At 37.2% G+C, this 25,751-nt stretch overlaps 1 protein-coding gene across 2 annotated transcripts in view; it reads right to left on the bottom strand.

Moving 5' to 3' along the window:
* The window catches only part of RABGAP1 (RAB GTPase activating protein 1), a 165,839-nt gene that overhangs the window by 32,505 nt on the left and 107,583 nt on the right, over positions 1-25,751 (bottom strand). For both annotated transcript variants that reach the window (XR_001511510.2, XM_015543029.2), the window contains 2 exons: positions 6,651-6,764; positions 1,735-1,809 (listed from right to left, as the gene is read on the bottom strand). Coding sequence is in view for 1 of the 2 variants with exons in the window: in XM_015543029.2 (XP_015398515.2) it covers positions 1,735-1,809; positions 6,651-6,764 (189 nt within the window). In the remaining variant the exon portion in view is untranslated. The remainder of the gene's footprint in view (positions 1-1,734; positions 1,810-6,650; positions 6,765-25,751) is intronic.

The raw sequence follows: 25,751 nt of genomic DNA, 5'->3' as shown, positions 1-25,751 counted from the left end.
ATTTTTACATGCTTACTAATACCAATAAGCTAGGTTCTCACAGTAAGAAGATACAAAGTGGTTTTTGGTTTTACTCATATTACAACCTATATACAAAATGGCTTCAAACTCTTCAAAAGCTTCCCCTTACTTAGAGAAACAAAATCCAAACTCCCTGAGCTGGCCTCCACTGCCCTCCTTAAGCTGGTCTTGTTGACCTGTCCAGTTTCCTCCCCATTCCTCATCACACCCATGATGGTCCAGTCACACTGCCCTTCTTTTGTTCCTTCCATATGCCAAGTTTTCCCCATCTCAGTGCTTCTGCATAGTGTACTATTCCTTTCACTGGGAGTGCTCGACTCTCCACTTTCTTGCTTTTAAAATAGTTTTCTTATTTTCCTAGCAATGTTAGCTTTAAAAAGTTAAACAATACAAACAAGTACAACAGAGAACGATAGATACCGCTTCTCATTTCTCAGTGTTCACCTTAAAGGTTACCTCCAGAGAAGTCTATAATATAAATTAAGGCTCATTTGTTATACTCTTGCATCAAACTTTTTACTATACCTTTATAGCGCCATTGAGATAATGATGTACTTGTGTGACTTTCTAATTATAACCAGTCAGCTTCACTAGCTCTGTATCCACAAAGATTGGGACCATGTCTACCTTAGTCACTCCTGATCTCTAGCATCTACCGTGCTAAAGATGGAAGTACCCATGAACTCTCTACTAACATCACCTGTGTGGTATTTTTGCCAAGCATTTTAATTTTAAACAAGAGGAAATGATCAGACAAATCAAGAATGTGGAATATTTTACAAGACAACTTGCTTGAATTTTTCAAAACTGTCAAGGGCATAAAGCACAAGAAAGGCAAGGGGAGGATAGTTTAGATTAAAAAAAATAAAGAGATAGGACAACCAAAAGCATTGCTTGAATTGTCACTGATCTTGGTTAGAAAAAAAAAAAAATTATAAAGGACTTCACTGAGTAAACAATTGGGGAAAATCAAATGTGGATTGTGTGTAAGACATTACTGAATCAATGTGGAATTTCTGGATGTGACTACAGTATTATGATTATGTCCTTAGGAGATTCATGTTCAAGTATTTAGGAGTGAAGTATGGTGATGTTTGCTACTGATTTTCCAAAAATAACTTCAAAAAATGTTTTTGGTAAAAAATAAAATGCGTGCAAAAAAAAAAAGAGGAAAAGAGACATAGAGAGGTGGAGAAAGATGTGTGATAACATATTAATTGGTAAAATAGAACAAAAGTTTATGGGTATTGCACCCTAACCTTTTTTTTTCAATTTTGCTGTGGATTTGAAAGAATATCAGTAAGGTGGAGGGTAAAGGTCTTTGCTGAATAAATAAATGAATAAAATGGCACTAAAAATAGCCAACTTCTCTGCTTTCCACCTCTAATACAAAGATCCCCCAAATAAATACTAAAGAACAGTCTACCTTACAGAATATAAAATGTCCCTAAGAGTTCAACCGAGACTATCCAATCATTCTAGCAATAAAAATGAAATCTACCCTGTACTAGTTTTCAACACTGTCATTTATTCTTACCATGTTTCTCTTCCATGACAATGTTACGTTAATTTAAGGTAAAGGTTTCCAGATACAGGAGTCAAAACTCACGTACCAGGGTCTGGCCAAAACCAATGTAAAACCATGCTCGAGTCTAAGGCTAGTATAAGCTGAGGCAGCTCATGTGTAAATCGTAACAGAAACCTAATACTCACATGGAGAAGCAGAACAGCAGCGAGAAATGACTGGCCCTGGCAATAGCCAATCTCTTCATCATACACAGAATATGCCTGGAAAAAGAAAAAACACAGGAGGTGTAAATGAATGTAGTCACTCATGGGCCATACTTGCCCTACAGGACTCTGAACATAGGAACCTAGAAGATTCCCACATTCCACTATGGCATTTTGATGGTCAATGAATGATGCAAATATTTCTCTCCAATTGCAATTTTTTCTTTACAATAAACAGAACTGTCACCATGCCACTTCCTGTAGGCCAGGAGTGGGTAAAGTTAAGCAAAAATCACTTCAGCACTGAAAAAAGGTTGTTGTAACTCGTTGTCTTTGCTCATGCTGTCTCGTCTTCTGTCTAAAAAATATGCTCTTCCTTCAGGCTCCAAGCACTCCATTCTCTGGGGATTCCCTCTCTTCTCTGTACTTCTATGGTACTTGCTACACAAGTATAGTTATTATGCACTTATCATACTGGATTTTATTTTGCTTTGTTTTGTTTATCTTTTTTGTGAGAGAGAAAGAGCATGCACTTGCGTGGACACGTGAACAAGAGCCGGGCAGAGGGAGAGGGAGACAGAGAATCCCAAGCAGGCTCCATGCTCTGGATGGGGCCCGACGTGGGGCTTGATCTTACCAAGAGAGATCATGACCCGAGCCAAAACCAAAGGACACTTAACCGACTAAGCCACCCACCCAAGTGCCCCCGACACAGCATTTTAAATGTCCATCTTCTCTACTGGACTGTGAGCTTCTCAGGGGCTGGGGGTGACGTCCTATCCAACCTAGCCAGCACCTCACACCTTCAACCCAGCCAGTCATACAGCAGGCTCTCTCTAAAATGTTAACTTTACTCATTTTTCTTTCTGGGAAAAAATCTTTTGGCAAAGACACCAAAATACAATCCTTTCCGCAATGCCAGTAATAACTTTTCTGATAAGAGGGACTACTCTGAAACCATTTGTGGGTTCCTTTGGAATTCTTGTATTTTTCTTGGCGGCAGATGATTATTACCCATCTCTTCTGAACACTATCTTTAACAGAATATTGACATCTAACATTCCTTGTGGTTTATTCTTTTTGGTTCTTTGTTTTTCAGTCTTGTTTTTATGATTAATATTTACAGTTCTCATGTAGGCTGTGGTGGAAAGGCAAATTCCTACAGATTGAAAATGCTATTCCCTATTTGACAAGTTTATTTCGGATGAAATTCCCTTTATTCTTCACTTTTTTTTTGTGACACACTGTCTGTGCATCCCAAGAAAGCAATTCAGAATGAGCATGTTCAGAAAAAAGATCAGTTAGCAAAATATGATGTGAATGCTTATTAGATGACAATTAAGTTAATATACACATGCGTTTTACCATTAGCTTTTGGTAAAACTATAGCTTTAGAAATACATTTTATACATATATATGTTATATACATATATATATATATATAAATGGTAATTATGCTTTCATAAATTCAAGTAGAATTTAATATAATCTCATTAAATTCCCCATGTCATCAAAGCTTATCCAATGAGAGGGCTACAGAGCAGAAAACACATATACTTTGACAAAGACAAGATATGCAGAGGGCTTGAGAAACAATCTGCTTATATAATAAGGCATCACTTTTCACCTGTCCAATTAGTAAACACTAATAAGTATTAATAATAATTTTTATAAGACTGTGTTACAAGCTAGTGGTAATATATGCCAATACAGCTCTGTAGAAAGCAGTCTGACAATGTCTGTGAAGTCAATTAACAGTTGATTGGTCAAGAAAGAACAGAAGCTTCTGAGTTTGTCAGAGCTGGGTTGAAATCCCACAACTGCTAATGTCTCGGTCTGGACCTTTGGTTCATTACTTATACTTCTTACTTGTAAGAAATGAGACTAATCATAGTATTTGTATCATAGACTTGATGTATTCTCAGCTCTCTCAGGTAAATTGCTCAGCACATGGTTTAATTACTTATGCACCAGAATGAAATGTACTAAAGGTAGAGAATGGAGGGGAGCAGATTTTTCAGGTTCACAGAAAAGCTTGAAGGAATATATACAGATGTGAAAGTACACGACACCTTTGGGAAATGTTTGGAATATAAAATTCATGAGAGCTGTAATGAAATATGGGGAAGAAAAGGCACTTTATTAATTCATCAACATTTAATGAGTACCTACTATATGTCAACCACTGTGCCAACTGCTACAGATGCTAACATATATAAAGTGATTTCTGCCCTTGAGAACTTCATGGTTCAGGTGGGACATTTGGACACGTAAATCAACTCAGAGTACAACAAGAAGTTCAATGTAGCTGAAGCATAAAGTATTTATGAATTAAACCAGGATAGATTATAAAATGTCTTTAATGCTAAGCTAAGGAATCTGGGACCAGGAAATGAACTATGAAATTTTGATAGTGTTCTGTGGGTTATGAGGAAGCAATAAAGGCTTTCCTGGAAGCCCTGAAATCATCCAATCCTGGGGTCAACATGGAGAAAAAAGTAAGTTCGCTATAACTCAAAGGTAGGGAGACTAATGCAAGGCAGCTTTTGTAAAAGTGCTGGCAACATATGACAGAGGCCTGCCCCGTACCAGGCAGTGATTAGAAAGGGAAGTAAAGTGGTGCCTGGGTGGCTCAGTCGGTTAAGCAACCAACTCTTGACTTCAGCTCAGGTTATGATCTCACAGTAGGTGAGATCGAGTTCAGTATCAGGCTCTGTGCTGATAGAACGGAGCCAGCTTGAGAGTCTCTCTTCCTCTCTCTCTGCCCCTCCCCCATTTGCATGTGTGCATTTTTTCTCTCTCTCAAAATAAATAAATGTTCAGAAAGGGAAGTATAGCTATAAGAGACATCAATCCTATCATTTTTGAGAGACAGAGCAGGAGTGGGGGAGGGGCAGACAGAGAGAGACACACACAATCTGAAGCAGGCTCCAGACTTGGAGCTGTCAGCACAGAGCTTGACTTGGGGCTCGAACTCACAAACCATGAAATCATGACCTGAGCTGAAGTTGGATGCTTAACCAACTGAGCTACCCAGGAGCCCCAGACATCAATCTTATCAAACTCAATGTGACCAAAGGAAAGATCTGAAAACTAACAGAGAAATGACTGTATCTTCAGCATGATAATGGCATGGAGGGAAAAAGGAAGATGGTTTCTAATTAAAAGAGCCGTAACAACTAAACATATGGATATCGCTGGATTCTGATTCTAACCAAATGTATGAGGACATTTAGGGAAATCTGAATATGGCAGATACTGGATGGTATTGATCAATAATGATGGAAGCTACAGATGAATAATGATCTTATATTTTGAGATGCATAGTGAAGAATTTAGGATCATGATATCTGATATTTGCTTTGAAGTACTTCAGGAAAAAAAGGGATAGATGAAGCAACTGTGGCAATATGTTCATAAACATTAAATCTGGTGGAGGATGTATACAAATTTTATATTTGTATTCAACTTTTATATCTGAAAATTCTTATAATAAAACATGTTTTTAAATGAACTCTATTTTTAGACATTTTTGTTTGATGTACTTAACAGACTTTTACATGAAGAACAACTGGCAGCTAGAAGTTCAGGCCTTGAGAGAATGTGGATTTGGGAACATCTGTGCAGTGGTGATAGCTGAAGCTCTGGGGGTGGAGAGTCACCCAGGGAGTCAGGGTAGAGCTACAGGAACTACTGACTGAGCACCTAGGGGAAGGCCTCTGTTTTAGGGGCAGGTAGAGAGAGAAAAGAAATCAAAAGGGAGTTAGCAATGTTGTGAGAGAAGGGAGAGCAAAACCAAGAGGGCGAGAGAGGTCAAGAGCAAAGAGAATTGCAAGGAAGAACACTATGAGACGGAAACTAGAGTGCAGTGAGATAAGGAGGTTGGGGATCAGAGGCAGTGGGCACAGGGTTTCTTTATGGGAAATTTTGCAGTAAGATGAGGCATAGCTGGATGGCTGCTTACGGGGAAGCACAACTGAGAAGGGGCTAAAAAAGAATGATCAGAGAAGAATATTACAAAAGAAAGGACAACTTTGGGGAAATTAAAATTAAACCCAAAAAACATTTCTCTAAATCTAACTCCCCTTATAGTTTGAAGCATCTAGTTTATCACTGGAAAACCTGTCTTTTATTGTTAGCCTGTCCTAAAACTTGTTAGCTGTACTTTCTCAATCAGTAATATATAGTAAGTTCCTTAAGGATATGTCTCATGCCCCATCTGTATTTCCTACATGGTAGATGCTAACTAGGTATTTAATTAATTTGGGGGGGGGGGGAGGGGGCGTGGGTGGAGACTAAAGACTAGTTCTAAGGGCAGAGGAAGGTTGAAGAACTCTGGTCCTAGGTCCTCTTTTAGCCTTATGGCTCTGAAGTACCAAAATATTCTGGAAAATGGATTGCTGAAATTGAACACTTCCTTTACAGCTTTCCGGTACAGACTTTTTGACAGACATCAGTATTTCCCACCATTTATTATGCTGCAGTGCTAAAAGTCCACCTCGATAGGCATCAGCACTTCCCACTGTTGGATAGGTCCTAGGTGCCAAGTTCGTAATTTATAATGTGAATACCAAAAAGGAGTTTGCAGTGTTACAGGACGCAGAATCTCTTAACATAAAACCCACTGCCAAAAATTTAAATGTGGAGCCAGGGGACTGTCATCTGAAAGTCCTGATTGAAAGGGTAAAAGAAACCTAACCATTGTGTTTCTAATTGACTTCCTGTTCATTATGAGCGTAAAATTAAAAAGTAACAACACAATTTCAGAAAGTCTACTCTCTTCTTTTTTGCCTTCTTAAATACCAAATGCAAATTACACTTTGTAGTTATCTTTTGTGTAATTTCAAAGAACCAGAATGACCATTCAAAACCGAGGTTTTTTTCTGGATGTGAGATACCTTGCATATTTTATATAAGGAATCTTGTCCATCTCCTCCTGTGTCCTTAAAATAGTCATGGGCTGGGAATGTCCGGTTAATATCCCGGGTGATGGCACTGTCCTGGGGAGACTCCTGTGGAAACATTAGGAAAGAGGTTTAGTAATCAATCATGTACGTACTTGTGTGAGTTTATATAACAAGGTCTTCTCATTTACATGCTTTAAAATACTGCAGGGACATACATACACATATGCATGCCCAGAGTTACTACATCTTCAGGCACCAACTGTTCAAGCGAAAGCAAAATCAAATATTAAGAAAAACAATATGGAAGAAAAGCAACCTGCTTACTGTATATACCTCAAGTATACTCCATTTCTGTTGCAAGGAAGTACAGCTGCTGACCTTTCTATTGTAAGAGAGAAAATGTAATCAAAATGGACTTCCTATAGGAAAATATTCAAGCTAATCTCAAAAGGAGGTAAAATGCTCCCACTAGAAAAACTGGGTACAAAAACTGCTGCTTTAAATGATCCTTTGGCATGAAGCCCATGTGCCAGGTTCTCAAAAGGAAAAGAGAAGTCCCTTAATTGGGGTTTATCCTAAGGGCAAATGGCATAAAAATGCACCCAAGAGTCTACTCAATAGGAAACTAGACCAGCAAATGTCAAGGGATTCAAGTAGGCTATGGGAAAATATCCTTTCTTTTGCCAGTGGAGAAAACTAAATATATGTCAATAATATCAGCAAACTTTCATACCACATAGCAAGTATCCAGGTATTTCTAATAAATACCCCTTGTTAAATTTTATTTGCTCACATGCTAAAGAACTACAGCTAAGAAACATGACCTTCTATTTTAACAATGCATTGTTTTCATAAGACAATAGACTTGCTTCTCCTTGGTGAGACTACATCATATTCAGCATACAATCCAAGAGCCTGATACTCCTGTTTCAAGATGAAAAATCAAAGTGATATTCTTCTCTTGTCCAGTAATTTCTCCAGTCTTTTAGGTAATCATGTTCCTAGGGCCATAAGTATTTTACAGTTGTGGGATTTGAACTTTACATTTAAAAATTTTATTGAACAAGTTTGACATGTAACACTGTATAAATTTAAGGTGTACAGTGTGTTACTCTGATACATTTATATACTGTAATATGATTGTCATTGTATCCATATTTATTACATTACATAATATATTCATTATACTGTTCATCAGGTCTCAATGGTTTATTTACTACTCAGTACAAGTTTGTACACTATCATTCTTATGCCCCCAAACTCCATCGACTAACTTTAAAGCCTATGCTCTTTTTTTAACAAGTAAACTATTTAAACTTTCAAAGACATTGCCAAACTGCTTTTCTAAAGACCTTTACTGGTATACTACTAGTTTTTAATATGTTATTAGCAGTTAAGGCAACTCAGAACCATGCTGCTCCCTGACAAAAGGACAAAACCCAAGGTGAGACCTGAGACTACAGTAGTTATTGTCTAGTGGCAGCTTCCAGGCTGCAGCACACAGAGAGCAACCTGAAACAGAGCTGGGTGGGGAGTGTCTCCCTGAGTTGAATAAAAAGAATATGGAGAGGGCAAAGCAGCTAGAGTTTGTAGATCAGTCTACTGGATAGGAAAAGCTGAAAAGAAAGAGATCTGCAGAGCTATCTAGAGTCATGAATCATGAAATAAAAAGTGATAAACTGGACTTCATCAAAACTTTAAAGCTGTACTATTCAAAAAAGGCCACTGTTGGGTCGCCTGGGTGGCTCAGTCGGTTAAGCGGCCAACTTCGGCTCAGGTCACGATCTCGCAGTCTGTGAGTTCGAGCCCCGCGTCGGGCTCTGTGCTGACAGCTCAGACCCTGGAGCCCGCTTCAGATTCTGTGTCTCCCTCTCTCTCTGCCCCTCCCCTGTTCATGCTCTGTCTCTCTCTGTCTCAAAAATAAATAAAACGTTAAAAAAAAAAAAAAATTAAAAAAAAAAAAAAAAGGCCACTGTTAAGAACCTGAAAATGTAAACCTGACCAGGACAAAATGCCTATAAAATCTGATAATGGTGTTGTATCCAGAATATAAAACTTTGAAAAAAGATAAAGTGGCAAAAACAACTGGCTTTAAAAAGGGGGAATGGTGGGCACCTGGGTGGCTCAGTTGAGGTTAACCATCCAGCTCTTGATCTCACGGTTCTTTGTGAGCTTGAACCCTATATCGGGCTCTGTACTATCAGTGCGAAGCCTGCCTGGGATTCTCTCTCTCCCCGTCTCTCTCTTTGCCCCTCCCTTGCTCGTGTGTTCTATCTTCTCTCAAAATAAATAAACGTAAAAAAATAAATAAATAAAAACGGGGTATGGTGGTATAAGATTGAAGAGATACTTCACAAAAGAAGGCATACAGATGGTGAATAAGCACATGACAAAACTTCAGCATCACTCATCATTAGAACAATATAGACTGAAACTACAAAGAGATCCTACTACATACCTACTAAATGCTAAAATTAAAAAGAACCAAGATACCAAGTACTGGCAAAGGGTGTGAAATAACCGGAACTCCCAAAATTTGCTGGTGGGAATGCAAAATGGTACAAATATTTTAGAAACAGTCTGGAGGGTCATATAAAGTTAAACATATACTTCCCATTTAATTCAGTGATTCTACTCCTAGGTATTTCTCCAAGAGAGATGAAAATATGAATACATGCAAAGACTTGACCTTGAATGTTCATGGCAACTTTATTCATATTAGCCCAAACTGGAAACAACACACATGTGCTCCAATGGGTAAATGGATAAATAATTTGTGGTACAATCCAGATAGTGGAATACTACTCAGGAAAACAAAAAAAAAAACAACCCATACGTGCAACATGAATGGATCTTCAAAAGCATTTTGTAACTGAGAGGAGCCAGACACAAAAGATTATTTTCCATTAATTCCAAGTGTATGAAATTCTAAAAAAAGGTAAAATTGTACATTATAGAAAGTAGATCAGTGTTTTGAAGAGGCTAGAGTTAAAAGGAGAAAACTGATTATTAAGAGACATGAAAGAACTTTTGGAAGTTTGAATACAGAAATATTACCCATTACATCTATGGTGGTAGTTAAAATGTATTTAATCATTCACTTAAAATTTGTGTATTTTACTGTGTATAAATTACAAGGTTGATTTTAAATGGAAAAATAAAAAAGGACACCCACACAAATGAAAGAGACCCAAGATGATTCAAACTCTTCAGATTAAGAAGAATCCTACTTTAGGTAAATATACAGCTAAATGATAAAAATGATGTAAATCCATATTAACCTAAAGATCTTAAAACAGGGGTATAGCTTAGAGGCACACATAGCCGAGTTTGAAGGTTGGCTCAGTTTCTTAGATGAACAACTTCTATCAGTGTCTGACATGTACATAGAAAAGACTTGATAAAAGTGAAAGGAAGCAATCTCCATCCAGCACTGCTGAGTGCTGGGGCTCTCCTCTGAACCCACACATGTACACTCACCAGTGATATGTGAAATACACACACACACACACACACGGTACCTAAAATATATATTTTTATTTTTGTGTACCTTATCCCCCCCTATAAAACTATTCACATAGGTATAGAGATTGTGATTTGGTTTTAGATTTTCCACAGAGATTAGCATAATGCAGAGCATACAGTCAGTCAAACCTTGATAAATATACCTAATAATTTCCACACTCTTCTTTTTAAAAAAATTTTTAAAAATATTTTTGAGAGAGCGAGAGAGTGCACAAGCAGGGGAGGAGCAGAGAGACACAGAATCTGAAGCAGGCGTCAGGCTCCTCAGCACAGAGCCTGACGTGGGGCTTGAACTCACAAACCACGAGACCATGACCGGAGCCGAAGTCGGACGCTTCACAGACTCAGCCACCCAGGAGCCCTGAGTCCAAACTCTCCTTTAGGACTGAGCAATGGCAACACTCATGTGGTCTACAGCCCTACCTAAACCAGGATCTCTAATGCTTAGTGTTTAATTCAAGATCCATGTGAATGAGGAACAAACTAAGTCAGGAAAGAACCTTACTAAATGGATAATTTCAAAGACATTCCAACTAAACATCTGAAAAAAACCAAGAATGCCGAAATGATTGGTTCATTTGTAACTTCCTTGTGTAAAAGGCAGGCAACAGAAAATACCAGTCATGGAAAGTAAAACAGAGTGAAGACTTTGAATCTTTTAGTCCAAAATGCAAAATAAGTTGAATCATCCTACAATTATTAAGAGAAATGAGAAGGAAAGGGGGTCTATATCAGAAATATAAGCTATATTATTGTGGATTAAGGATTTTTTTTTTCAGCCTAGGATATATGAAATCTCTTGAACTCAGTTTTAATTTTACCAAACTCACACAATGTGAAACAGCAATGCAGAGAGAACCATAGGCATATAGGGAATTAAGAAATCTTTACCGTTAGTAAGTCTCTATCTCATGAATAGCTCAAATAAGCAACAAAGGACTGACTATAAACAGTCTCAGTCTCAGTTCTAAAACTGCAGCATGACAGAAACTTACCTTACCTCTAGCATCATCAAGAGAAAAAAAACGCAATAAACTGGATTTAATTAAAATTTTCTTATAAAATATGCCATTAACATCCAAACTGGCAAGGAAGAATTAACACTTTTACTATTTGCAGATGACATGATTTTATATATAGAAAAATCCCAAAGATTCCAGCAAAAAACTACTAGAACTGATAAGTGAATTCAGTAAAGTTTCAGGACACAAAAATCAATGTACAGAGATTTGTTGCACTTCTACACACTAATAATGAAGCAGCAGAAAGAGAAATTAAGAAAACAGTCCCATTAACATTGCACCAAAAATAATAAAATACCTATAAAACAGTGATGAAAGAAACTGAAGATGACACAAAGAAACAGAGTGCCAGGGTGGCTTAGTCAGTTGAGCATCTGACTCTTGGTTTTGGCTCAGGTCATGATCTCGTGGTTTGTGGGATTGAGCCCTGCGTCCCAAGCCCCTGCTTGGGGTTCTCTCCCTCCCTCTCTCTCTGCCTCTCCCAGCTTGCATGCACGCTCTTTCTCAAGATGAATAAATAAACTTAAAAAAGAAATGAAAGACATCCCATGCTCATGGACTGGAAGAACAAATTGTAAAAATGTCTATACTGCCCAAATCAATCTGCAGGCTTAATGCAATTCCTATCAAAATACCAACAGCACTTTCAACAGAACTAGAACAAATAATCCTAAAACTTGTATGAAACCACAAAAGACCCCAAATAGCCAAGGCAATCTTGAAAAAGAAAACAAAACTAGAGGTATCGCATTTCTAGATGTCAAATTATACCACAAAGCTATAATCATTGAGACCGTATGGTACTGGCACACCAACAGACACATAGATCAATGGAACAAAATGAAAATCCAGAAATAAACCCATAACTATATGGTCAATTAATCCTTGACAAAGGAGGAATGTACATACAATGGGAAAAAGACTGTCTCCTCTTCAAAAAATGGTATTGGGAAAACTGGAGAGCAATATGCAAAAGAATGAATCTAGATCACTTTCTTATACCATATACAAAAATAAACTCAAAATAGATCAAGGACCTAAATATGAGACCTGAAACAATAAAAATCCTAGAAGAAAGCACAGGCAGTAATTTCTCTGATATTGGCCATAGCAACGTTTTTCTAGGTATGTCTCCAAAGGCAAGGGAAATAAAAGCAAAAATAAACTATTGGGACTACACCAAAATAAAAACCTTTTGCACAGTGAAGGAAACAATCAACAAAACAAAAGACAACCTACTGAATGGGAGAAGATATTTGTAAATAACATATCCGATAAAGGGTTAATATCCAAATATATAAAGTACTGATACGTCAGAGAAAGACAAATATCATATGATTTTGGAATTTAAGAAACAAAACAGATAAATACAGAGAGGGAGATAAACCGTAAGAGACTCTTAAATACAGAGACCAAACTGAGGGTTGCTGGAGGGGTATTGGGTGGGGGGATGGGCTACATTGGTGACAGACATTAAGAAGGGCACTTGTTGGGGCACCTGGGTAGCTCAGTCGGTTGAGCGTCCGACTTCAGCTCAGGTCACAATCTCACAGCTTGTGAGTTCGAGCCCTGCATCGGTCTCTGTGCTGACAGCTTGGAGCCTGGAGCCTGCTTCAGATTCTGTGTCTCCCTCTCTCTCCCCCTAACCCACTAGCATTCTGTCTCTGTCTCTCTCAAAAATAAATAAACATTAAAAAAAATAAAAAAAGAAGGGCACTTGTTGGGAAAAGCACTGGGTATTATATGGAAGTGATGAATCACTAAATTCTCCTGAATTACGACACTATATGTTAATTTGGATTTAAATAAATACATACATAAATAAAAGAACTGATATGACTCAACACTCAAAAAAATGAATAAAAAATTAAAAATGGGCAGGAGACACCTGGGTGGCTCAGTGAGTTGAGCATCTGGCTTTAGTACAGGTCACAATCTTACGGTGAGTCTAAGCCCCACACTGGGCTTGCTGCTGGTCAGCACAGGGCCCACTTCAGATCCTCTGTCCTTCTCTCTCTGCCCTTCCCCCGCTTGCTGTCTCTCTCTCTCTCTCTCTCTCTCTCTCTGCCTTTCTCTCTCAAAAATAAACAAACATTAAAAAAAAAAAATGGGCAGGGGCCCCTGAGTGGCTCAGTCGGTTAAGCATCTGACTTCAGCTCAGGTCATGATCTCACAGTTCATGAGTTTGAGACCCATGTTGGGCTCTGTGTGACAGCTCAGGGCCCCTGAGTGGCTCAGTCAGTTAAGCATCTGATTTCGGTTCAGGTCATGATCTCACGGTTCATGAGTTTGAGACCCACGTCGGGCTCTGTGTGACAGCTCAGAGCCTGGAGCCTGCTTCGGATTCTGTGTGTGTGTCTCTCTCTCTACCCCTCCCTCTCTCAAAAATGAATCAACATTTTAAAAAAGTTTTAAAAAAATGGGCAGGAGACATGAACAGACGTTTCTCCAAAGAAGACATACAGATGGCTAACAGACATGTGAAAAGATGCTCATCATCAGGGAAATGCAAATCAAAACTACAATGAGAGTGGTGCCTGGATGGCTTAGTCAGAAAAGCATGTGACTCTTGATCTTGGGGGTCATGAGATCGAGCCCCACGTTGGATATAGAGATTACTTAAATAAATACATTTTTTAAAAAAAACCCCAAAACTACAATGAGATATGACCATATACTTGTCAGAATGGCTAAAATTTAAAAAAAGAACGCCTGGGTGGCTCAGTTGGTTAAGTGTCTGACTTTGGCTCAGGTCATGATCTCATTGTTCATGGGTGTGAGCCCCACATTGGGCCCTGTGCTGACAGCTTGGAGCCTGGAGCTTGCTTCAGTTTTGTGTCTCCTTCTCTCGCTGCCTCTCTCCTGCTCATGCTGTCTCTCAAAATAAATAAACATTAAAAAAAAAAAAAAAAAAAAGATGGGAGATAAAATAGTAGCTACTTTCAGTATGAATTCATGCAAAGCACCAAGACCTTGCCTGGCATATAGGCATAATAAAAAATAATTTTTTTTTTTTTAAATACAAGAAACAACTGTTGGTGAGGATGTGGAGAAAAAGGAACCCTTGTATACTATTGGTGGGAATGCAAACTGGTGCAGGTACTGTGGAAAACAACAGTTAAAAATAGAACTACTCAGGGTACCTGGATGGCTCAGTCGGTTAAGTATCTGACTCTTGATTTCAGCTCAGGTCATGATCTCATGGTTGTAGGATCAAGCCCCGTGTTGGGCTCTGTGCTGGGTGTGAAGCCTGCTTGGGATTCTCTCTTTCCCTTTCTCTCTCTTTCTCTCTCTCTCAAAATAAATAAATAAACATTAAAAAAAAAAAAAAACAGAATTACCCTACCATCCAGAAATCACACTACTAGGCATTTACCCCCCCCCCCCCCCGATTACAAGAACACTAATTCAAAGGGATACATGCACTCCTATGTGTACTGCAGCATTATCTACAATAGTCAAATAATGGAAGCAGCCCAAGGGTCTATCGACAGATGAATGGATCAAGAAGGTATGGTGTGTGTGTATGTATGTGTATGTATGTATATATATATATATATATATATATATATATATATATATATATGGTGAACACATGCGCGCGTGCACACACACACACACACACACACAGAGGAATATTATTCAGCCATAAAAAAGAATGAAATCTTGACATTTGCAACAACATGGATGGAGCTAGAGTATAATGTTAAGCAAAATAAGTCAGAGAAAGACAAATACCATAAGATTTTACTCATATGTGGAATTTAAGAAACAACATAAACAAGCAAAGGATAACCAAAGAGAGACAAGCCAAGAAACAGACTAACTACAGAGAACAAACTGATGGTGACCAGAGGGGAGGTCGGAGGGGCAGATGGGTGAAATAGGTGATGGAGATTAAGAGAACACTTATCATGATGGGCACTGAGTAATGGAAAGAATTGCTGGATTACTATATTGTACACTTGAAACTAATACACTGTGTGTTAACCACACTGAAATTGAAATAAAAACTTAATCTAAAAAGAATACGATACAACATGCCAATTAAAAAAGAAATAGGCAAGCAGTACATATTTGTGAAAAAAACTAAAATACATCTAGAATGCAAAAAGACAACCTAATAAAACTGACAAAAATTTGAACAGGCACTTCATAAAAGAAAGTATATAAATGGCAAGTAAGAAAATGAAAAGGTTAAGACCACAATGAGATAGCCAGCCAAAATGTGCCAAAAGAGAATATGTAGTGATAAGAAGGGCTACTTTCTGGAACACTCTGAGACAAGTAATTTAATCAATAAGGATTTGGAAAATCAGAATTATAATTCCAAAGTATTAAAGAAAGATTAACCAAAGCAGCATTAATGCAGTTTCTGGAAGATTTTGGGACTTGAAAGAAAAAAAGGAGACTGAAAACACTAAAACAATGACTAAGATGAATTTCACATTGACAAAGCTTTCCAGATATGATGAACAGACATGATATTGACCTATATTTGGAATGAGCTACAAATTATTCTAAAAGGATTTGTTAATTCTATTCTTGAATTATGTCTCTACTTCTAAAGAGAATTCTTTTAAAGAAAATGTTAGATGAATTTACTCCAAGGAATTCTATGAAACAACAATGAAAGTTCTGAAACATTCTGAGAATGACAGACTGTGGCTTAACACAGCATGAAGTTTAAATAAATTAAATGAAGAGGGGTGCCTGGGTGGCTCAGTCGGTTAAGCCTCTGACTTCGGCTCAGGTGATATCATGGTTTACGGGTTCGAGGCCCGCATCGGGCTCTGTGCTGACAGCTCAGAGCCTGGAGCCTCCTTTGGATTCTGTGTCTCCCCCTCTCTCTGCCCCTCCTCCCTCATGCTCTGTCTCTCTCTCCTTCAAAAAATAAATAAACAAACAAACATAAAAAAATTAATTAAATGAAGAATTGAGAGGGACACAGAAAACTTCAAAATACACTATGCCAGTTACTTTAGTCATAGATTGGTGATAAAGGTAACTTGACACAGTTATCAGAGAGCTATGGTTTGGAAATTCAAATGCACACAGGAAAGGAAAGTAACACAAAACTAAAAATATACTATAATTGATCAGTTCTCATCAATCTGGCTTCCTTCACCCATTGACCATGGGAGTCATCAGAGAATTAAGGGGTAATATGCCCTTTACAGAAGGTAAATCTGAAAATTCACATGCTGTATTTGAAGTCTTCAAGAATGATAACCACTTACTTAAAATATCTAGTCAACCACTTACTTAAAATATCTAGTCTTAGGAAATATGCTGAAAAATTTGGGAATACATCCATTTGACTTGCCAGAAGCCAAGCTGTACAAAAATGATAAAGAAATTCTAACCTAATGACAAATTTAGTAAGCTCCTGTCAGAATCATTAACTTTGAAAAGATTCTGAAAACAAATCACAGTAATATTATAGATGACTTCTTCCTAAGAGAACACAGCAAAGAGCTGCAAAACAGCCAAACCCAAGGGCTTATAACATTAAGGTTTACATAATGCACAGTGCTTTTACTTCTAAGGAGTTAAGCACAGATGTAGCGGAAACAAGGAACTTTCTGGTGCAATACATATTGGGTAATACTACTCATGGTTAAACTGATGAAGTTTAACCAAATACACCCAAAGTTAACCAAATATAAATATTTACAGAGAATAAGATATTACAAGGGTACGTAAGACAATCATGCTGAGATATAAACCTTAAAAGAGCAGGGAATGGCAAAACGACTATCAGTTGAGATGTGTCCTGTAAATTATCAAAGCTATGGCAGAGATGGGGTTTTTTTTCCCCCATCAACTGGTTTTGTTTCCACCACTTCATCCTATGAAAAACAGCTTTAATATCCAGAAGAAAACTAGAGCATCATATGATTATGCAGTCTTAACATCTTGCAAACTTTTTTTGTTAACAGCCAGACAGCAAATAATTTTGGCCTTTTGGGTCATCTGGTATTAAATTTACCCTTGGTAGAGTATAAGTAGCCATAGATAATACGTAAATAAGCACGCATTTCTGCATTCTAATAACACTTTATTTACAAAAACAAGAAGCATGCTGGATCTGCCTCCCAAGCCACAGTTTGCCAAGGCCTTCTCTAAATATACACTACAGTAATTTTTCATGGGCAATATGAACAGAAAGAAGACTTTTTTTTTTAATGTTTATTTTATTTTTGAGAGAAAGAGAGCATGAGCAGGATAGGGGCAGAGAGAGAGGGAGACACAGAATTGGAAGCAGGCTCCAGGCTCTGAACTGTCAGCACAGAGCCCGATGTGGGACTCGAACCCACGGACTGTGAGATCATGACCTGAGCTGAAGTCGGACACTTAACCGGCTGAGCCACCCAGGCGCCTCCAGAGAGAAGACTTTTGTAGTGATTTTAAATATTTTGTAATGATACTAAATATACTGTTGATTAATTTCATGTTTTACAGACATTCTGTCACAAACGAGTTGCAATAACTTGAAATGTATATCCCTTTGAACATATGCACTTTTTCATGTTATAATCAACATTAAAAATGTTTGCTGCCTTCTCCAAAAGTCTGTATGCTTCTGTATCCCCAGAGTAGTAAAGGTTTAAATGAAATCCTGTAATTATAGTGACATACTGTTTCTTACATTTCAATCAGCAATACCAACAATATGTACAGGTCAGAAATCATAAACATATGCACTGAAACATTCCAGACTGGCTAAAATAAAAAGACAATACTAAATGTTGGTAAGGATATGAAACAACTGGAACTCTCAAATGTTGCAAAGGAGGTGTAAAATGACCCAACCACTTTGGTGAATTATGCAGCTGTTACTTGTAAAGTTAAACACACATCTACCCAGATCCAGCAATTCTCCTCCTCAGTATTACACAGGAGAACCAAAAATATACATCCAAGGAAAAAAAAGTCCAAGAATGTTCATAATAACCCCAAATATCCATCAATAGAAAAAGACAAAAAAATATGGTATAATTATATAATGGAATACAATGCACACTGCTGGAAATAGTTTAATTAAAAATTGTACTCTAGGAGCACCTGGGTAGCTCAGTTGGTTAAGCATCTGACTTCGGGTCAGTTCATGATCTCACAGCTGGTGAGTTCGAGCCCCATGTCAGGCTCTGTGCGGACAGCTCGGAGCCTTGAGCCTGCTTTGGATTCTGTCTCCCTCTCTCTCTGCCCCTCCCCTTCTCGCACTCTGTAGCTCTCTCTTAAAAATAAACATTAAAAAAATAAAAAAATTATACCCTAAAATTTTGGCACTTTTTAAATGTTTATTTATTTTGGGAAAGAGAGAGAAGGAAGCGAGAATCCCAAGTAGGCACCATGCTGTCAGTGCAGAGCCTGACACGGGGCTCAAACTGACCAACTGTGAGACCATGACCTGAACAGAAATCAAGAGTCAGATGCTTAACCAACTGAGCCACCCAGGTACCCCTAATATTTCGGCTCTTTTAAAATGTATTCACTAAAAAATTCCAAGAATCAACACTTCATACTAAAATCTAAATCTCTTTTAGTTCCCCTCTTCATACTCTTGTCAAATGGGACTGTTGCCCAAACACAACCCAAAATTAACAATACATGTATCTTACTGCACTTTAAAAGGAAAAACCTAACTTTTTGTTTTCTTATTTTTATAAAACATTTTTTGCTGTCTTATAATGGGAGGAAATGAGAAAAATGAAAGATAATTTCATAACTCAGATAGAACTGTAACTAATGTTTGGTGGAGGTATATGCCTAACTTTTTATGTAATTGTTGTTATAAAAGTTTACACTGTTTTTAAAATTAATTTTTACTAACTGCAAAATGTTATGATCATCCTTTCACGTCTGCCATTTTTTACTGTACAATGATCTGTCACGTGGCTATGCTATAATTATGCTAAATCTCTGACTTTGGAATATTCAGGCTGTTCTACTTCTTTTGCTATCTACAAGGCCGTAAAGTAAAACCACGATTCCTAAAGGAAAAACAGTTTCCACAGTCACTTTGTTCCCCACAAGATCCAGTTTAACCCATGTTTTAGAGTGTGAATTATACTGCCAACTTGTTCTCCAGAAAAGCATACCAATCAATGTACACACAACATTAATGAGTAGTGCCCTTACAGTAAATACCCTGCTGTTTTAGAATAGTCTTTTATGTACTTGTCCTCCCTCTAGTCTATGTATGACTAACAACTGCATCTAAAGCTGCAAAGAACTACAAATGAAGTTTACTGACTCTATCCCATACTAATTCCTATGCATTTTTTGCTGAACCCACATGGTGACTGATCAAAAGGCACTATCGTACGCGTATTTCCTTACTCTGTCAGTTGATGAGAGGGCCTGGAAGCAGTTAACATCCAGTAGCAGTGAGCACATCTACTGCCAGGATCTTGGTTTCTAACACCATTTACAAATAAAAGGAACCAAGACCCCTCAGAGAAATAGCTGATTCCAGGACTGGGGCAGGAAATATACAAGAAGAACCTAGAACATCTAGAAGTGCCACAGCGTAAGGAAGTGCTTTCTCTGTACCCTGACCATGAAGAAAACAAATCCACAACAAGAGGAGTATGTCAAAGGGAAAGAAGAGCCAAATAAAAGAGTTCCCAATGGCCAAAGCTGGAACAATTTGAACAAAATAAATGAAAGTGGTACTGGATTACAATCTAAAGTATAAAATAAATACCCATGAGTCACCTACACTTATATAAATAAATGACTGAATAAATAAATGGGGGAAATGAGACAAATATCCTACGCAGAAGAATTCCCAGTAACTTACGCAGACATGCTGCCCTCTTAGAGGAACCCCATTTCTGGTTTGGGCATAGTTGACTTCCTTTGGAAGAATACAGTATGGAAAGGGGGAAAAAAGTGACTTAACAGTGAAGAAATCTGACAGACATGCCCTCAGCCAGATGATCCAAGGTCAACATCAACAGTGGGGAGTCATGTTGGTAGTCCCTACCCTTGGTAAGAGGTGATGAAATGGTACTTAACTTATGTGTTCTTCTTCCCCCAAACTCATAACCTTGTGAGAGAAACAGATAAATTCCAGTTGAGGGGCATTCTATAAAATACCTGACCAGTATTCCTTAAGATCATCAAAGTCATCAAAAACAAGCAAGTCTGAAACACTGTTACAGTCAAGAGGTGCCTAAGGAGATATGAGGACTAAATGTAATATACTATCCTGGATAGAATCTGCTACAGAAAAAGGACATTAGGTAAAAATTAAGGAAAACTAAATAAAGTGTAGATTTTGGTCAATATTAACCTATCAATATTGGTTGATTAACTGTAACAAAGATACCATACTAATGTTAAGATGCTAATGACAGAGGAAAGAGGGCAGGTTATATGGAAACATCCTGTACTATTTTCACAATATTTCTGTAAATCTAAAACCATTCTTTCTTTTTTTGAGAGAGTGCATGTGCATGCATGCAAGTGGGGAAGGGGCAGAGAGAGAGGGAGAGAGAATCCCAAGCAGGCTCTGTGGTGTCCACAAACCATGAGATCATGACCTGAGCTGAAATCAAGAACTGGTGCCTTAACTGAGGCATCCAGGTGCCCCTAAAACCATTCTTAAATATAAAATTTATTAAAAGAAAAAAATGGCATTATCTCCTTATACAACATGGAAACTTAGGCTTAGCAAGGTTAAGCTACCAAAGTTCACATACTAATAATGATCTGCACTTATTAGGCACTCAATAAAAAGCTGAACTGAATATGTGGAATAAAACTGGTGAAATGAACACTGTGGGTATAAACAAGCTCAACAGCAATCACAAGGAGACTCTGCTCATGTGACAGATTTACAGATGATTTCTCTCTTGGCCCCAACTCTTATGCCCTTTTAGTGTACAAAATATAAAGCAATGGTGAGGATGTGTTACTTTCTTAAATATTTAAGGTTCTTCTAAAATAATTTCTACAGAAAAAAAAATCTAAGGAAATGATAATACTCATGTACTGTTTCTTTCTCTCCATCTAAGTTTGAAAGTCATCCATTAGTTCAAATCACAGTGGTACCACATTCTGTAATTTTTCTGGACAACTATTTTTGTACCTTACTGTGAGAATTGGCCCACTGGGTAACTTCTCAGGATTAACAAGGTACTGGGAACTGGCGGAAACTCTTTGAATACACACCCTTTGTAAACTCAAGTTGAAAAATAGAAAGCTAAGAATGGCAGGAAGAAAAAGAAAGTACCCAAACAAAGAAAATGTAGTGGAAGGCTGCCATGAGAAATAACCAACATAGGGAAGATTATTATTTCCAAAGTAGCTTGTTGCCTAAATAAAAAGTTAGATCTTCTTAGGACTAGCCTATAATGTTATAAATGATTTGTTAAAAGTCATCATGCAACACTTAAGAAAACAGAATAAAATGGAAACCACCCAAACCCCACTCAAATCTATTATATACCTTGTTCTATCTTTATAATATGTTACACAGAAATTTTTAAAAAAAAGTTGTTTTTGGTTATACTTTGCTCTTAAAAAGTCAGCTATAGCTTGTGAGAGTGATTTTAAAGACTTAATTTTTAAAATCCCCTAGGATAAAAACCCCAAAGAAGAAAACTGAAGTTGAAGGGGTGCTGTGTTTACAAGTGAATAAATGAGGACTGAAAACATCCTTGAGGTAAAATCATTCTCTCTTCGTTACACAAAACTCTCATCATTTGTAATTTCATTTCATATGTTCTGGAAACAGCAGAATTGCTTAAGTGAAAAAAATAAAGAGTAAGACTTTTATGCCTATGAAAACAGAGGTTCCTGTGTCTGGAAAAGACCAAGATGGTCCTACAAAAATCTGCAAAACCTGGAGATTTTATTTCAATTGATCATGTTATTTCTAAGCATTTCCGATTTGTTAGAGCCAAAAAAGGTGATTAAGGAAAACAGTAACAATTATCTTGTCTCTTAAACAAATACAGTATCCCTCTTAAGGAATGCCTCACACAGGAATTCTGAAAAATAAAAAGAAGGTATGCATGATATTCTTAGAGATTTCTGAGATTTAACAGACTCCCAGGTTACCATAAATTCTTTGACACTGCATGCAATGTTTTGTGTGTACTTTTCTAAGAAGATTGTTCACAGATTTTAAAGGATTCACTAGAATGTGAAGCTTCACAAGGGCAGAGATTTCTGTTTTGCTCACATGCCATCTACAACTCCTAGGAGAGTGTCCAACAAATGGTAGACACTCAGTAAGGTTCAGAGCCACTTATTTCCTTTTGCCAAATTCACTTTTAGAGACTTAAAAATAATTAAACAACAATAACAAGAGCTAAGAGGGATCTGGTGTCATTGCTTTAAGAGCCTTATATGCAGACACATCATATAGACAGATCTGTCTATCGTAACTTACTCTGACATGAGTTCCATTATTTTCCCTATTTGACAAATGAGGAAAGAAGTTAAATCATTTGGCTAGAAAGGGGAAGAGCTGGGACTGGAACCCAACTCTTTTGGCTTTTTAGCCCCACAGTATTAACCCAAATAAATATACTGGAAAACTGGAAGAAATTCCCTTATCAGTAGTGAGTGGCATTTACGGTTCTTAACATATGATACAAAGTTTTTGTCTTCTATCTAACTAAAACCGACATGACACAGACTTTGAAAATATGCTTTTTCTTTTTTTTAATGTTTTTTTAAATGTTTATTCATTTATTTTGAGAGAGAGAGAGAGAGAAAGAGCTTGAGCAGGGGAGTGGCAGAGAGAAAGGAAGAGGGAAAATCCCAGGCAGGCTCAGCGCTGTCAGCACAGAGCCCGATGCCGGGCTCAAACTCACGAACTGTGAGATCATGACCTCAGCTGAAACCAAGAGTCAGACGTTTAACTGGCTGAGCCACCCAGGTGCCCCAATATGCTTTTTCTTTTTACTCATATGAAAGCGCTTCCTTGGATAAAGTCTGCTCAGTGTAAAAGAGACATAACTGAGGCCCTAGTAACATGAAGACAGAGAAATATATAATGCTCTTATACATAAAAACCAAGTAAAGAAAACCTCAACATGTGGCCCTTCAAGAAGTTATTCAAACAAATGGCATTTTCCCTAAATGCTAGGTGGATTCCAAGATGTATCTTAATCATAAGGCCTTTTACATCAGTGGTGGCTCTTTCCCATCAGACTTGAGATTTATGATGTTGGCCTATTTCCAACCTTGGGAGAGAGGCCAAGGGACAAAATATGTATTTGGCAGATTTTCCTGTTTGGGACTTAGTGCCCTGTGGGGGATCTGCAATTTTAGACAGTACACAATTCAGAAATCCACTGTATATTACCAACATTATAACTTATCTTAACCAAATCAAATTATAAAGGAGATAAATCAGGTAGCAGAAAAACTGACACATAATATAAATGATGCAATAAGAGGGTTCTGTTCTTTTCTCTCTTCTTTTCGCCTATGAATGACACTAACCAAAACACAGTAGAGCTCAGTATGAAATACCTTTGTTAATTATCTTTAAGAAAATCATTTATCAGAGGCAAAATCCATTTGGGTTTCTTTGTTTTTGTTTCATTTAGGAAAGTGCTCTCCCACAATCAGATAACTATACCAACGCCCAATGCTACTAATCTTTCTTTACTCTCTTTTTCCCTTCCAATAAAGAAAACAACTTACTCTAAACCTACACAACAAAAAGACAACTACGTACTATGACAATGAACTGCCACAGAATCTTTATTATACAGAGCAGACTCAGAACGCGGGCTCTGGCAATGCCTGCCAAACAAGTGCTTCTAATTTTAATACATGCTTTAGCACTGGTCAGCTAAACAGTTATATACTTCTAACACTAACTCTATAGCATACAATGTGATAGAAAATTAGATGACTTCAGAAAAGATAGTTTTAAATAAAATAATGCACTGCTATCAGATTGTTTCAATCCAAATATGGCATTATAGTGCCATTCTAAAAATAAGTCTAAGTCCCATGTGATATGCAGTCTTTTAGCTATGTTCATTTCCTTTTAGGGCTCAAGTTTCCCACAGGAAAATTATTCAATGTTTGGCAAAACTGTCCCAAATCATATATAGATAAGGCATAAATGCTAACTACACTGTCAAACTTTTCCTGCTTTGTTATTGTTGATTCTTCTGCACAGTAATCCATCATGGAGAGGAAATACTCAAGAACTGTTACCTGACAAAAATGAACACAAAAAGTGTCATTTTGACTAAAAAGGTGGTAAGGGAGGTAATTTATGAGTCAGCTAAATTTGAAGTCACAGAATTATTATATACAAAGTCATGTTTCAAACACATGTTTCTGATAACTATGATGATTTCCAAATACTTATTTAAATTATATTATTTGTATTACCAAGTAAGACCATGTATCAAATGCCTTCTTAGTACAGCTTAATACAGATTGTATTGTTTGACTTATATTAATTGCTTAAAGACTTGGTAAAGCATTACATGCTAAGAATAAAATCTTCTCAAAATCACCCACTCATAGACACCACATATACACAAGATCAACACCCATTCCTCAAGCTATATTTTATATAACCAAATAAACAAATTATGATTTCTAAGAAAATATTTAGGAATATTTCATAATGCTTAACAAATACTCAGTTTTACTTTAAAGTTAGTTTCTTCTGGGCACACCCGGGTGGCTCAGTCAGTTAAGCATCCAACTCTTGGTTTCGGCTCAGGTCATGTTCTCCCTGTTCATGAGACCAAGCCCTGTTGGGTTCTAGGCTGATGACATGGAGCCTGCTCGGGATATTCATTCATTCTCTCTCTCTCTCTCTCTCTCTCTCTCTCAAAATAAGTATACCTAAAAAAATAAAGTTAGTTTCTTTTGAAAATAACAAGTCTTAAGTCAGAGAATCAAGTATGCGTACTGAGTAGCAAAAATGTATAGCAATTATAAAATGGTTCGATATATTAAAATGATTTTACAACTCCATGGAGTTTCCAGTCTTGGGATAGTTAACACAATTAAAAGAGAATCTGTGTTTGAATGATACTGATCACAAACATCTCCATCTGTGAACTGCTGAACTACATTCAGAATTCTAGAAGAGGTCTGCATTTGTATAAATAGACTATATGTTCTGGATTTCAGTATCTATTTTAGTTATATATTTTAATATAGCTTTCAGGCAAAAATGATGTTTCCTTGAGTCCTGATATAGAAGAAAAATGTTAATTTTTCCATTGAAGAATGAATCTTAAGAAAAAATTATCAATAAATAGATATTGAAAACTATCTTATTACATCATTAATGTACAAATTTGTAGCTACCTAGATCTTTTTCTATTAACCTAAAAACTTAAAACTTATCAGCACATAGGTATAATACCAACCAAGATAGCAGGACCTGCTAACATGTATCAAATGCTTATTGTGTGCCAAGAGCTTCAGATGTATTAGCTCATTTAATCTTAATAGTTGAGGTAACAGGAACTAAGAGGGATTATGTACCTTGCCCTAGGTAACAGCTATTAAGTGGCAGGGCTAGAATTCAAACTCA

This window comes from Panthera tigris, chromosome D4, assembly GCF_018350195.1.
Source record: "Panthera tigris isolate Pti1 chromosome D4, P.tigris_Pti1_mat1.1, whole genome shotgun sequence".
Lineage (NCBI taxonomy): Eukaryota > Metazoa > Chordata > Mammalia > Carnivora > Felidae > Panthera > Panthera tigris.
The sequence above is the reverse complement of the archived record's forward strand: the minus strand, read 5'-3'. Positions and strand labels throughout refer to the sequence as shown.